The sequence below is a fragment of the Ovis aries genome, chromosome 26, assembly GCF_016772045.2.
Source record: "Ovis aries strain OAR_USU_Benz2616 breed Rambouillet chromosome 26, ARS-UI_Ramb_v3.0, whole genome shotgun sequence".
NCBI lineage: Eukaryota > Metazoa > Chordata > Mammalia > Artiodactyla > Bovidae > Ovis > Ovis aries.
In genome coordinates this window covers 6,884,124-6,896,348 of record NC_056079.1, presented here as the reverse complement: position 1 = coordinate 6,896,348, position 12,225 = coordinate 6,884,124, and the positions used below count along the sequence as shown (strand labels likewise).

The following is a 12,225-nucleotide window of genomic DNA, read 5'->3' as shown; positions in this document are numbered from 1 at the left end:
CACACAGGGAGCTCAGCTTGGGCTCTGTGACCGCCTAGAGGGGTGGCGGGGGGGGCTCGGTGGGAGGGGTCCAAGAGGGAGAGGATGTGTGCGTACATGTAGCCGATGCACTCCCCTGCACAGCAGGGACTATTGAAAACATAATACTGTAGCGCAATCGCACTCCCCATTAGAAAAGAAAAGCGCTCACCACGCTGGGGTCATCATGCACTTCCTCGCCAGTAGCTCCAGGGCACAGTGGGTTGCGGGTGCAGCGGGCTCCCCCAGCACGGTGCCCACACACACAGCCAGCTCCAGCTCGTTTCCACGGATCAGGTACGCCATAGCCAGCTTGCTCAATGAGAAGATAACGCCTTCAGTTTCACAGGTGATCGGCAGGATCATTACTCCCCGCCAAGCTCACAAAGTAGATCAAGCTGTATTAACCTAGAGCCGATTATTCTTATAAGATGGTGAGTGTAGTATTTCTATAATGTACTTGTCCCTTCTCCAGGGGATCTTCCCAACCCAGGGACTGAACCCAGGTCCCCCAAATTGCAGGCAGATTCTTTACCATCTGAGCCACAGGGTACTTAGGCAAGGGCAACTACAATTTTCAATTTTCAGGTGGGAAAGCTGATAAAGGGACATAGAGTAATTTTTATAATTTAAGAGTTTCGAACCTTTGCTCAAATTTTTGGAATTAATTAACAATGGTCTGTCTGCAATAGCCTCAAAATGTCCTTCAGGCCATCAGAAAAAGTAAATTCTTAGAGTCTTCCTCAATAGTGTACAGTGATTATCAATTATCCCTTACGGTCAATATATCTAAGGATACATGCAAAATAGAACCAATATCTTTACTTAATGGTTTTCCCATGACATTAGTGGATTGAATGAAAAATAATTTAAAAACATAACTTGTGAAGAACATACTAAAGTGTTTATAAAAATAACTGCTTTCGAAAGTCAGATATTCTGAATTCCGGGCAGTGATTTTTCCCTTTACATTAGTGCTTCTCATATATGATAAAAAGAGTAAGACTGTCACAAATATGTATCTTGTGATAAAAATTTAAAAATAGGTGAATAAAAGATTTCATAATCTGCAGAGTTAACCTGTGTTTACTGAATATGGAATCGCTCAGGCTCAGAAAGCATATAAAACCAGATCTTACACAGAAAGTCACCGTATCTTTCCCCCTCAAACATCAAGACACACGAGCCACCTTGAAATGTACCTCAATATTGTCCACAGCCAGGTGGCAACAGGCGGCTAGAACTGCTCGGCCATCCTGAAAATACCATTCTGCCAGCTCTCTGCAGGCTTCCTGCAGGAGTCTAGGAAGAAGCATACATATTCAATGGAAACACAAGGACTCCATCATAAAAGTGAATGGATGCTCTTTTATAATAAGCTGATTAAGGGATCAAATAAGATTTAATTGTATATCCTTGGTTTAGGTATAGAGATTGATTTGGGGGTAAAAATCAGGAAAGCAGTCTTTCTTAGCAGATGAGCTGACGAACCACCTCCCTCTAATTTTTCCTCTTTTCAGAAAAGCCTAATTTTAAGAATTTTCTATCCTACACTGAATAATTTATGCCTCAGCTATAGGGGCAATTAACATGAAAAGCATTATAGGTTGAAGATTTATGTGGAGATGGGAATAGGGGTAGTGTATGTTGCTAACAGATCATTAAACGCCAAGTTTAGAAATGGCAGGGAATAGCAGCCAAGGACCAGGAAGGAATATGTCACTCTTAATACGCTTAACATTTTGTGGTCATTTTTCACTTGATAAGTGTCCTAAAAGTTAAATATCCTATTTTCTGGATCAATGATAGGAGCAAAGAGGAGACACAAAGAAAGGCAGATTATTAGATTTGAAAATGGTCGAAAGGCTGGAGAATCCTAATTTCTATTCCTTTTAAAAACATAAGTATTTTATTTTATTTTTTAGATTAAAAAAAAAAAAAGCTTACTGGATTACAGTTGATTTACACTGCTGTGTAGTTTCTTCTGTATAGCAAAGCACATACACACACCCACTCCTCCTTAGATTCTTTTCCCGTATAGGTCATTACAGAGTACTGAGTAAAGTTCCCTTGCTGTACAGTGCGTCCTATCAGTTATGCTTTATATATACTAGTGTGTATGTGTCAAGAGGCCCGGATGTTATTCTAGATGCCAACACCAGAGTGTGAATGATGTCAGGGAGATGCTATCCACACTGAGTCTATCGTGAGACATTCACAAATAGCATTTATTTTCACTGCCTCTCCTCCCCAGCAGGTTTGATCAGATTTTCAAGGATTTAGGTGCTTTATATGCAATTACTGTACTGAAATGCAGTTTGCTTTTCTGGAAGCTATGTTAAGATGTGTGCAGGCTGGGTCTACGTGCCTGACTTTTCCCTCTCATCCAGGGGCAGATGCTGCGATGAAACGCGATTGCGGTGAGAAATACAGTTGAGGACACAGGACAGCCAAGCGCTCTGTGTACAAGGAAGGATGACCTCAAAAGCCCCTAAAGGGAAACCAGCCACAAAAAATATTGACTCCAAGCAAAGGATGAGTCGCTCACTCATTAAAGTCTTCCTTGTAGATATCATCAGAAAAAGAAGGTCCTTTGGGTGTCGAAACATGGAAGGTCTGCATATTTCCCTCACAAGCAGCCTGGAATTTAATGCAATCTTTGGTTAATCTTTGGCTGTTGATAATAGACCAACTTCAGAAAATTATTTTGAACAAAGTATATTCAAACCATGTTTGAAATTCGTACTACAATTTGGAGATACCCTTAGAATTTGGAAAACAAGCAAACAAGCCCATAAATTACACTGTATCAACACGAAGCATCAAGTCTACTTGAAAGAGTTGATCAAATGTACACAGTGTTCAGCAAAATAGACCAGACCAGAATTCAGAGATGCTTCTGTTTAAAGACCTAAAAGGAACTCAGTGTGATCAGAGCAAAGGCAGGGTGATGGAAATGGCCAGGAAAGGCCAGGATACGGGCAGAGGCCAAGGCACCTAAGACTTTATCAATCACGTGAACACGACCACCCCCTCCCAAACTTGCCCCCACAAAGCTGTGCAGCCCATGTAGATTACGTGTTTTTACCTGTGCAACAAGCAGAGCTTCTTTAAGCTGACCTCTTGACATAAAAAAATGGACTAATTTTTTCACATCACCGATGGCTATGCAGTATGGAATGACGTCATCCTTATCTTCCTGGATTAACTGATCAGCTCTCCTAATAAAGTAACAACAATGTTTTTTACGAAATACTCATTTCAAGGTTCTCAGCTGGACTCAGATTTTCTGAAATGCTGAAAATATCTAAAATTTGATCAGCATTCACAAAGACTTAGCTTTATAATCACATCATTATTGGAGGATAAAAGTTTTCTGAAACAATACTATAGGCACTTGTTTCTTCCATAAAACATTGCAGATTTTCCTACTTTAAAGGCACTGAACAGGTCTTAAATCAATATAGCTTATCTAGTAAAGTGAGGAATATATCTTTCTGAAAATAAGTTGTTACCTAGATATGTATGATGGAACATCTACTCTCAACTGGATTAATGTCTACTTTATTAAAGACAGAGAATTTTAGATGTTTTCATGGCACCGTAATGAATGGACAAACTCTAAATGCAAGCAGGCTAAAATCATTAAAAAGGATAATTCAAGAACACAGATATTGATAGTAAAATGCAAAACATTGTTAGTGGCCAAAGCAGGGTAGTTCAAAGAAAAATAATGTTCCAGATATTTGGGGGGGAAGGGGACCTGAGTTTGGAGATTATGGAGGATATACACGTATCTGTCTGTCTCTTTCTTTCTGTATCCATCACTGTCTGTCTGTTTCTCTTTTCCTGTTTTTGGTCGCACTTTCTCAACGACCAACCTCATTAGCCCCACTCTTAATGTTTAACCTTAGTTTTGTTGAAAACTAATCTGGCGTATTTAATCTATGCTGGCATTTGCATTAAACTACATTTCAATTGCCAACCTCTGGGCGGGTGCAGCAGACACTTCACACGGTCTGCCCTCCCTGGTGGCTCAGATGGTAAAGAATCTACCTGCAATGCAGGAGACCTGGGTTCAATCCCAGAGTTGGCAAGATCCCCTGGAGAAGGAAACGGCAACCCACTCCAGTATTCCTGCCTGGAGAATTCCATGGACAGAGGAGCCTGGTGGGCTACAGCCACAGGTTTGCAGAGTCGGACATGACTGAGCAACTAAGAGATCACTGTTAATAGTCTCCAATTCTAGGGTTTTTCCCAGCAAGGCTTTCACCATCTGACTCTGACTTCCCTGTTACAGCTGTTAAGAAACAACACTCTCTTCCTGGACATTTATAAGTTGGACTGAGAGACTGCCTTTCAATCTCTGCAAATGGTTGAATCCATAAAACGTAAACCTGGAGCTGAAGGGTGATGATTTTTTGGCCACCATGTGAACTAAGGAGCAGAGCAAAAAATAGGCAGGTTGGAACAAAATTGTTCTGTGACATAAATATCCTCCGCTAACTTGACTTTATTAAGGTCTCAGTGGGAGCAAGGACTTTACAATTGTTCAGTGAGGGTACATGAACTGAGAATCACTCAGGATTCTTAGAGCTTAGGATAAGGAGCCTGCAGTCTGAGGGCTGGAGCCAGCCTATTGCTTCACTTATTTGGGGAGAGTAGTTGCTGGAAACGGTCCCCTTTCCCTTGGTTAATGTGTTAATCCCCCTGGATTTCATGCTTAGTCTCTGATTGATTTTATTGGTACATGTGAGTCACAGCTGAATTTTTTCTAAACCATGAAACAAAAACCAAATGCTTCATTTTTAATGCCAGAAACAAGGTAATTACTCACTAAACAGTACTCGTCAGTAACTGGCACGTAGTGAGGACTAAATATTTGTGGAATGAATGAATAGGATAGAGAATAGTCTTACGTTATGGGTTGGAATGCGTCCCCCTCACCGCCACCAAAAGATCCGTGGAAGCCCTAACCCAGGTGCGTGCTTGAGTCTCTTCAGTCGTGTCCGATTCTTTGCAACCCTATGGACTGTAGCCGACCAGGCTCCTCTGTCCATGGCATTTCCCAGGCAAGAATACTGGAGTGGGTTGCCATGCCCTCCTCCAAGGAATCTTCCCAACCCAGGGATAGAATATGTGTCTACTGCATTGCAGGCTGATTCTTTAAAGTGAATGTGACTTTATTTGGAAACTGGGGTCTTCACTGAAATAGTTAATTAAGATAGGGTTATACCAGATTAGGGCAAACTCTAAATCTGATATGACCAGTATCCTCGTTCAAAAGGGGGGAATGTGGACTCAGAGACACATGGGGGATAATGCGTGTGAAGATAAGGGGGCCGCCGAAGTGCCAAGGGCTGTAACCACCAGAAGCCAGAGGAGAAGAGTGGACCTGATTCCTTCTCGAAACCTCCAAGAGAAAGCAACCCTGCCGACAGCTTGATAGCGGATTTCTAGCCTTCAGAACCTCCAGAATCGGGAGAGAACACATTTCTGTGGTTTGAAACACTCTGTGGTCCTTTGTTATGGCAGCTCTAGTAAACCAATACACCTCAGAAAAAAATCTCATTTTCTGCATTCCATTCAAGGACATCCAGGTAACCTTGTTTAGTGGTAAAACATCTTTACCATCAGCACTACTTGACATCCATACATTTCAACTGCAATACATTAAGCAGTGAGCATGTCGACTGATCCATCCCTTCCTCTATCAACATGGGGAAACCACTGTTCTTATCAGACATCAGGTCAAATACAAAAATGCCAAAATGACTTATAACTGATTCATTTATTGTATCAGGAGATACAAAATTCAGTTATCATTTAAAACAACAAAAAAGTCAAAAATCCCAAGGCTACTAGCATATGGACATGTTGTTTTCATTTTAACAAAATGTTAGATGTCCATCTGGGCACAGACAGTCCGCCTCACCTCTGCATCAGCTTCTTCCAGTATTTCACAGACACGCTTGGAGCAACTGACAAGGCTTTGTCCCACTAGAATGGGAGAAGAGCAGAAACAGACCCATTTGGAGTGTGTAGTCTAACACTTAACAGACATTTATTTTAAATGAACTCAAATCTATAATGTAAGTTTTTAAGCTGAATACACTCAGGAAAGCTGCTCTCAGATGGCAGGACAGGAGCCATGCCTCTGCTTGGCTCTATTTCAGTCACCATCCACCTCTAGAAGGCAACCCACGTTCTCAATTTTAATAGGATGGATCCATCCTAACCTTTCTGGAGAAATCTGTTTTGCTAATTCTGTGCTCCCTAAAGATTGGGACGTGCCAGAGGAGCACTCTTCAGCAGCTGACCCTCAGAGAAGACGCTTCTCTGGGCCAGCGTGTCCATGGGGTTTCCCCAGCAAGAATACTGGACTGGGCTGCCATTTTTTTCTCCAGGGCTTGCTTAGAAAAGCACCCGTGTTAGGCTCCATCCCTGGAGCTCCTGATCCTGTCGTCTGGGTGGAAATGCATATCTAATGATGCATCTATTGATAACAACGCTGACACCGCTCCCCGGGATCTCCCTGCAATAGCTCCCGCTCTGAGGCACACCCCTGACATCAGGTGAGCAGAGGACCAACCAGACCTGAAGAAAGAGAAGCTTGAAATTGAGTATTTAACTAACAATACTGTGTTAAACTCTCTTGATTTTGTTTTAACAGCCAATTACCTCTCCAAGTTCAACCATCAGCTCACAGTATCTCTGAACCTGTCCCAGCCGCAAGTGTATCTGGGCAGCTTCCTTCAGTCTTTCCTCTTTGGTAGGGACACCAATACCACCACCAAACTTGGACATCTTCACTGTGGTGAGTTCTTGGGCTTCAGACTGGGTACGAAGAAAATGAAATTTCCTGAATTTTGTTACACAAGAGCTAGTGATAATTATAAAAGCATAATATGGATACACACTATAAACATACAGAGCTGGAAATTAAATATTTTTTAAAAACCACTGCTTTTTGTCTAAAAAGTATAACACTTCTTTAAACGTAATATTTTGTTATGGTAGAGAGTGGGGTTCAGATGTGGCTGGTGCTGGTGGGAAGAGGCTGAATCCAATTTTTCTTAAAACTCACCAGAAATCCAGAGGTCAAAAGGTAGTGAGTGATAAAATAGTATACGACTGGTGGAAAAAATATATATAAAGGATTTTAATAAAAACCTAAAAATTACTGGCTCACTCTCGTTGGCTTCTATAGTACCAAAGGTAACTGTTATAGTCATTAGGTGCTTGTAATCAAAGCAGAGACATTACTTTGCCAACAAAGGTCCATCTAGTCAAGGCTATGGTTTTTCCAGTAGTCATGTATGGACGTGAGAGCTGGACATAAAGAAAGCTGAGCACTGAAGAACTGATGCTTTTGAACTGCGGTGTTGGAGAAGACTCATGAGTCCCTTGGACTACAAGGAGATCTAACCAATCCATCCTAAAGGAGATCAGTCCTGGGTGTTCATTGGAAGGACTGATGTTGAAGCTGATACTCCAATACTTTGGCCACCTGATGGGAAGAGCTGACTCACTGGAAAAGACCCTGATGCTGGGAAACACGGAAGGTGGGAGGAGAAGGTGACGACAGAGGATGAGATGGTTGGATGGCATCACTGACTCAACGGACATGGGTTTAAGTAAACTCCGGGAGTTGGTGATGGACAGGGAGGCCTGGTGTGCTGCAGTCCATGGGGTCGCAAAGAGTCAGACATGACTGAGCAACTGAACTGAACTGACTGAATCAAAGAAGTACTTCTTTATGGAAATGACTGTTTGTTATACCATCAAATCCACACCCCTGGCACGATGCTCCCCATGGTCTAACAGTTAAGTCAACCACTGATACTTCAAATATAAAAGCTTTTTCTTCTTTCTCATCCCAGGACTGGTATGCTATTGGCACTGCCTATCACTTCATGTACAAGGTGTTCTGAAATCCATTAAAGGATAAGATATGATCATTTTAAACAAAACATATCCCAGAAGACAGCCTAGCAGGCCTCTGAGACAAAAATCACACACATGATCATCCGGTAATAGGGTAAAGGTAAAGCATTTCAAGGATCTTCCAAGTGACGTTTGAAGAATTTCATAAGATTCAATCTGTGGAAATCATGACTGCCTTAGTCTGTTACCAAATAATTCATACTATCGTGATCAATTTTTATTGAAGATTTGTCTCTTCAGTGTTCATTTATTTTAGCTTCTTCAATCTAATTATATACATTAAAATAATTTTCATATTTTAATGACAAAAAGGCAAAAGTAATTTTTGTTTTAGCACAGCACAATTGCATATGCTACTTACCGTCCTGAATTTAATCAGATGCTTCAAGTGCATTATTCCTTTGCAGTAGTTCTGAGGAAGTAAGCTATCATCTTGCCCTTTTATCACTGCAACTAAGTTCCATAAATTGTCACTGCCACCTGGAGGCTAAAAAGTTGATACAGGACACCCAAAGACATAACATGAAGTAAAAACTTCAGAGCATTTTGCATCTTTAAAAATATAATGCAGCCATATAAAACTTGAGAAATTAACAAAACAATATTTTCCTTATCGTTGATTTTTTTTTTAAAGAAATTTGTGTCTCTTTATTTTTATTTGTGTTTTTGACCACACACCAAGCGGCATGCAGGGTCTTAGTTCCCTGAGTAGGGAACGAAGCCAGACCCCTGTATTGGGACATGCAGTCTTAATCACTGGACCACCAGGGAGATTCCTACCTTACTTACAGTTTCTGGTTTCCATTTGCTTTCTTACACTGGGACAACACATGTAAACGTGAATTTCAGGACAAAAAGTCATCATGACTCTTTTTGGCTAAAGGGGAAATTTTCACATTTAATCCCTACAGTACTTACAGATAAACATTCTGAAAACCATCTGAGTTTTTTCACACGAAGGTTTCCACTTAGTTTCTCTATCTCCTGTCTGATATCTCTTGACACTTTGCCACAGAGCAGAGGGGGCGCGCCCGGCTCTATGGCAGAATCTGGAGAAGGGATACAACCTAATAAGGAAAGAGCACTTATCAAACCGTATTTAGAAAGAAGGTCTAATACGTGCAGAGTTTCAACACCTGTGTTCCCGATGATTTCTTCCCAGGATCTGTCTGCCAGAATATTTATTTGTAAAGGAGTGATTAATGGTGTTAATGACCAGAGTCTCACTGTAGAGTCCCGGGAGCACGAGGCCATTGTGAAGGGGCGGCGCGGGTGGCATGTTAAACCTGGTGGAAGAAATAAAGCCATTTACTAAAGGAAGCGCTGACAAATTTTTATTTATATGTACCTCCTAAGTGTGAGAAGTGTTAGTCGCTCAGTTGTATCTGCCTCTTTGTGACCCCGTGGACAGTAGCCTGCCAGGCTCCCCTGTCCGTGGGATCCTTCAGGCAAGAAGACTGGAGTGCGTTAGTTAGGGTTAGCTTCCTTCAATTATCATTTTTCATTCGTAATTCAACTACTTAACCCCATCCATGTTTGGGTGCTACAAATGAGAGCAAAGTGATGTGCAAAAGATAAGAAATTTGATTTTCCATTCCCAACTCATTTATACTACAAAACTTTGTACTATATTAAAAAATAAAACACTGCCCTAAATATCTAAGAATACAGGTAAAGGAATGGCTCAGTTCAGTTCAGTTCAGTCGCTCAGTCGTGTCCGACTCTTTGCAACCCCATGAATCGCAGCACGCCAGGCCTCCCTGTCCATCACCAACTCCCAGAGTTCACTCAAACTCACGTCCATCGAGTCAGTGATGCCATCCAACCATCTCATGCTCTGTCATCCCCTTCTCCTCCTGCCCCCATCCCTCCCAGCATCAGGGTCTTTTCCAATGAGTCAACTCTTCGCATGAGGTGGCCAAAGTACTGGAGCTTCAGCTTTAGCATCAGTCCTTCCAAAGAAATCCCAGAGCTCATCTCCTTTAGAATGGACTGGTTGGATCTCCGTGCAGTCCAAGGGACTCTCAAGAGTCTTCTCCAATACCACAGTTCAAAAGCATCAATTCTTCGGCACTGAGCTTTCTTCACAGTCCAACTCTCACATCCATACATGACTACTGGAAAACCATAGCCTTGACTAGATGGACCTTTGTTGGCACAAGGCTAAGTAATGTCTCTGCTTTTGAATATGCTATCTAGGTTGGTCATAACTTTCCTTCCAAGGAGTAAGCGTCTTTTAATTTCATGGCTGCAATCACCATCTGCAGTGATTTGGAGCCCAGAAAAATAAAGTCTGACACTGTTTCCACTCTTTCCCATCTATTTCCCATGAAGTGATGGAACCGGATGCGATGATCTTCGTTTCCTGAATGTTGAGCTTTAAGCCAACCTTTTCACTCTCCTCTTTCACTTTTATCAAGAGGCTTTTAGTTCCTCTTCACTTTCTGCCATAAGGGTGGTGTTATCTGCATATCTGAGTTTATTGATATTTCTCCCGGCAATCTTGATTCCAGCTTGTGCTTCTTCCAGCCCAGCGTTTCTCATGATGTACTCTGCGTGTAAGTTAAATAAGCAGGGTGACCAGACCACCTGACCTGCCTCTAGAGAAACCTATATGCAGGTCAGGAAGCAACAGTTAGAACTAGACATGCCACAACAGACTGGTTCCAAATAGGAAAAGGAGTACGTCAAGGAATGGCTAGATAAGTCATAACTAAGTTATGACTGATTTCCTGTTTTACAACTTAATGTTGGGGTGATGGAAAGTGAGAAAAACCCAAGCCTCACAGGTGAATATGTGCAAGGGTGTGTGTGTGTGGGGGTGTGTGCTTCTCTGCAGAGACAGAGACACCACAGTGCTAACAACAGCTATCTTCTAATCTTTTCTGGGGGTGTTTTCTATTTTCTTCTGGGAATTCTGCTATTGAAATAGTAAACTTCTTGAATGCATACTTTCTAATAATGTAAGTCATTTCAAAATGAAACACTGTTAAGATTTCTTCAAAAATACTGTATTCCTCAGAAACTCAAAAATCATTAATACAGCAAAGTTTAGAAGTACATGAAAAACACTTTACCATATACATCTGCACCGTGATCACACACAGTATCCAAACATATTCCTTCTCGTGTGTCCCACACTTTTATAGTATAGTCCCAGCTGCCAGATATTAGCAGGTATGGGATCTCAGTATTCCACATCAGTCCCCTCACGGGTGCCGTGTGTCCACTAAGAATATTTATGCACGCATCTTGAGTGTAATCCCAGATTCGAACAGAACTGAAAACAGAATATTACACATAAATACCATTCAACTTGTAATTTATCTAAAGGGTCAATATATTTTTAATAGAGCACATATTGTTAGTGATTATTTCTTAGCATACTGAAAAAGCAGTTTATGTTTCAAGATATGCTGATTCTCCACAGCAGAAAGAATGAATAATTAGTTGGGTTACAGCCAGGCTATTACAATATTTCTTCTTTACTTCTGCTGGTCATTTGCTACTGATACTACATATATGACTTCACAATTTATGTTTGGAAAAATTGCTTTCTTAAATTATCCAGAGCAGATAAAGCTGAAGAAAAAATATGACAAACAACAATGTATACAATCATTTAAATGCACTCAGACTATTTGTATCATGAAAATATAGCATATATGATGATGGATATTATTTGAAAAATCAATTCCTATCTATGCTTCTTAAAAAAGACTTTATTGGAGGATAATGACTTTACGATGCTGTGTAAGTTTCCGCTGTGCAACAAAGTGAACCAGCTACATGTATACACCCCCTCCCTCGTTGACCTCCCAGGCCCCCACCCCACCCCTCTAGGTCACTACAGAGCTCTATGCTTTTATCAGCACAGTAAACAGTCCATGTTTATGTCAGTGAAATAAGTTTCTTAGCCTGTGGAATCACTCTCAGATCAAGGACAAAATTTAAATACAAATGGATTCATACTATTACTGGAGTTTAGTGAGTGTAGCATACAAATACTATTAAAGTAAAATTTTAACTCAAAATCAATTTAAGACCTCCAGATGCCAACTCTGGTTGGATAACTCATAATCATCTTTTAGTTACAGATTTATATCAACCTGAAAATATCAAAATATCAATACTCCAAAGGTTATATTACAGCATTAGAAGATACATCACTTTTTTATTTAAGGCATATATCTCTTTCCGCTTTATATTAAAAAAAACTTTTCTTCTCTTTTATACTAGGACAGGATAATGTGGCTACTA

The 12,225-nt window shown here is 40.9% G+C and overlaps 1 protein-coding gene across 12 annotated transcripts in view; it reads right to left on the bottom strand.

The window, feature by feature from the left end:
* WDR17 (WD repeat domain 17) overlaps nucleotides 1-12,225 on the bottom strand; it is a 64,818-nt gene that overhangs the window by 11,824 nt on the left and 40,769 nt on the right. For 7 of the 12 annotated variants that reach the window (XM_042241228.2, XM_042241229.2, XM_042241231.2 and 4 more), the window contains 9 exons: nucleotides 11,043-11,245; nucleotides 8,884-9,251; nucleotides 8,327-8,452; nucleotides 6,700-6,855; nucleotides 5,954-6,018; nucleotides 3,107-3,239; nucleotides 2,567-2,658; nucleotides 1,221-1,320; nucleotides 191-330 (listed from right to left, as the gene is read on the bottom strand). In XM_042241228.2, coding sequence (XP_042097162.1) covers nucleotides 191-330; nucleotides 1,221-1,320; nucleotides 2,567-2,658; nucleotides 3,107-3,239; nucleotides 5,954-6,018; nucleotides 6,700-6,855; nucleotides 8,327-8,452; nucleotides 8,884-9,251; nucleotides 11,043-11,245 — 1,383 coding nt within the window. The remainder of the gene's footprint in view (nucleotides 1-190; nucleotides 331-1,220; nucleotides 1,321-2,566; nucleotides 2,659-3,106; nucleotides 3,240-5,953; nucleotides 6,019-6,699; nucleotides 6,856-8,326; nucleotides 8,453-8,883; nucleotides 9,252-11,042; nucleotides 11,246-12,225) is intronic. The other 5 variants (XM_042241232.2, XM_042241233.2, XM_060406956.1 and 2 more) reach the window with 1 other exon arrangement.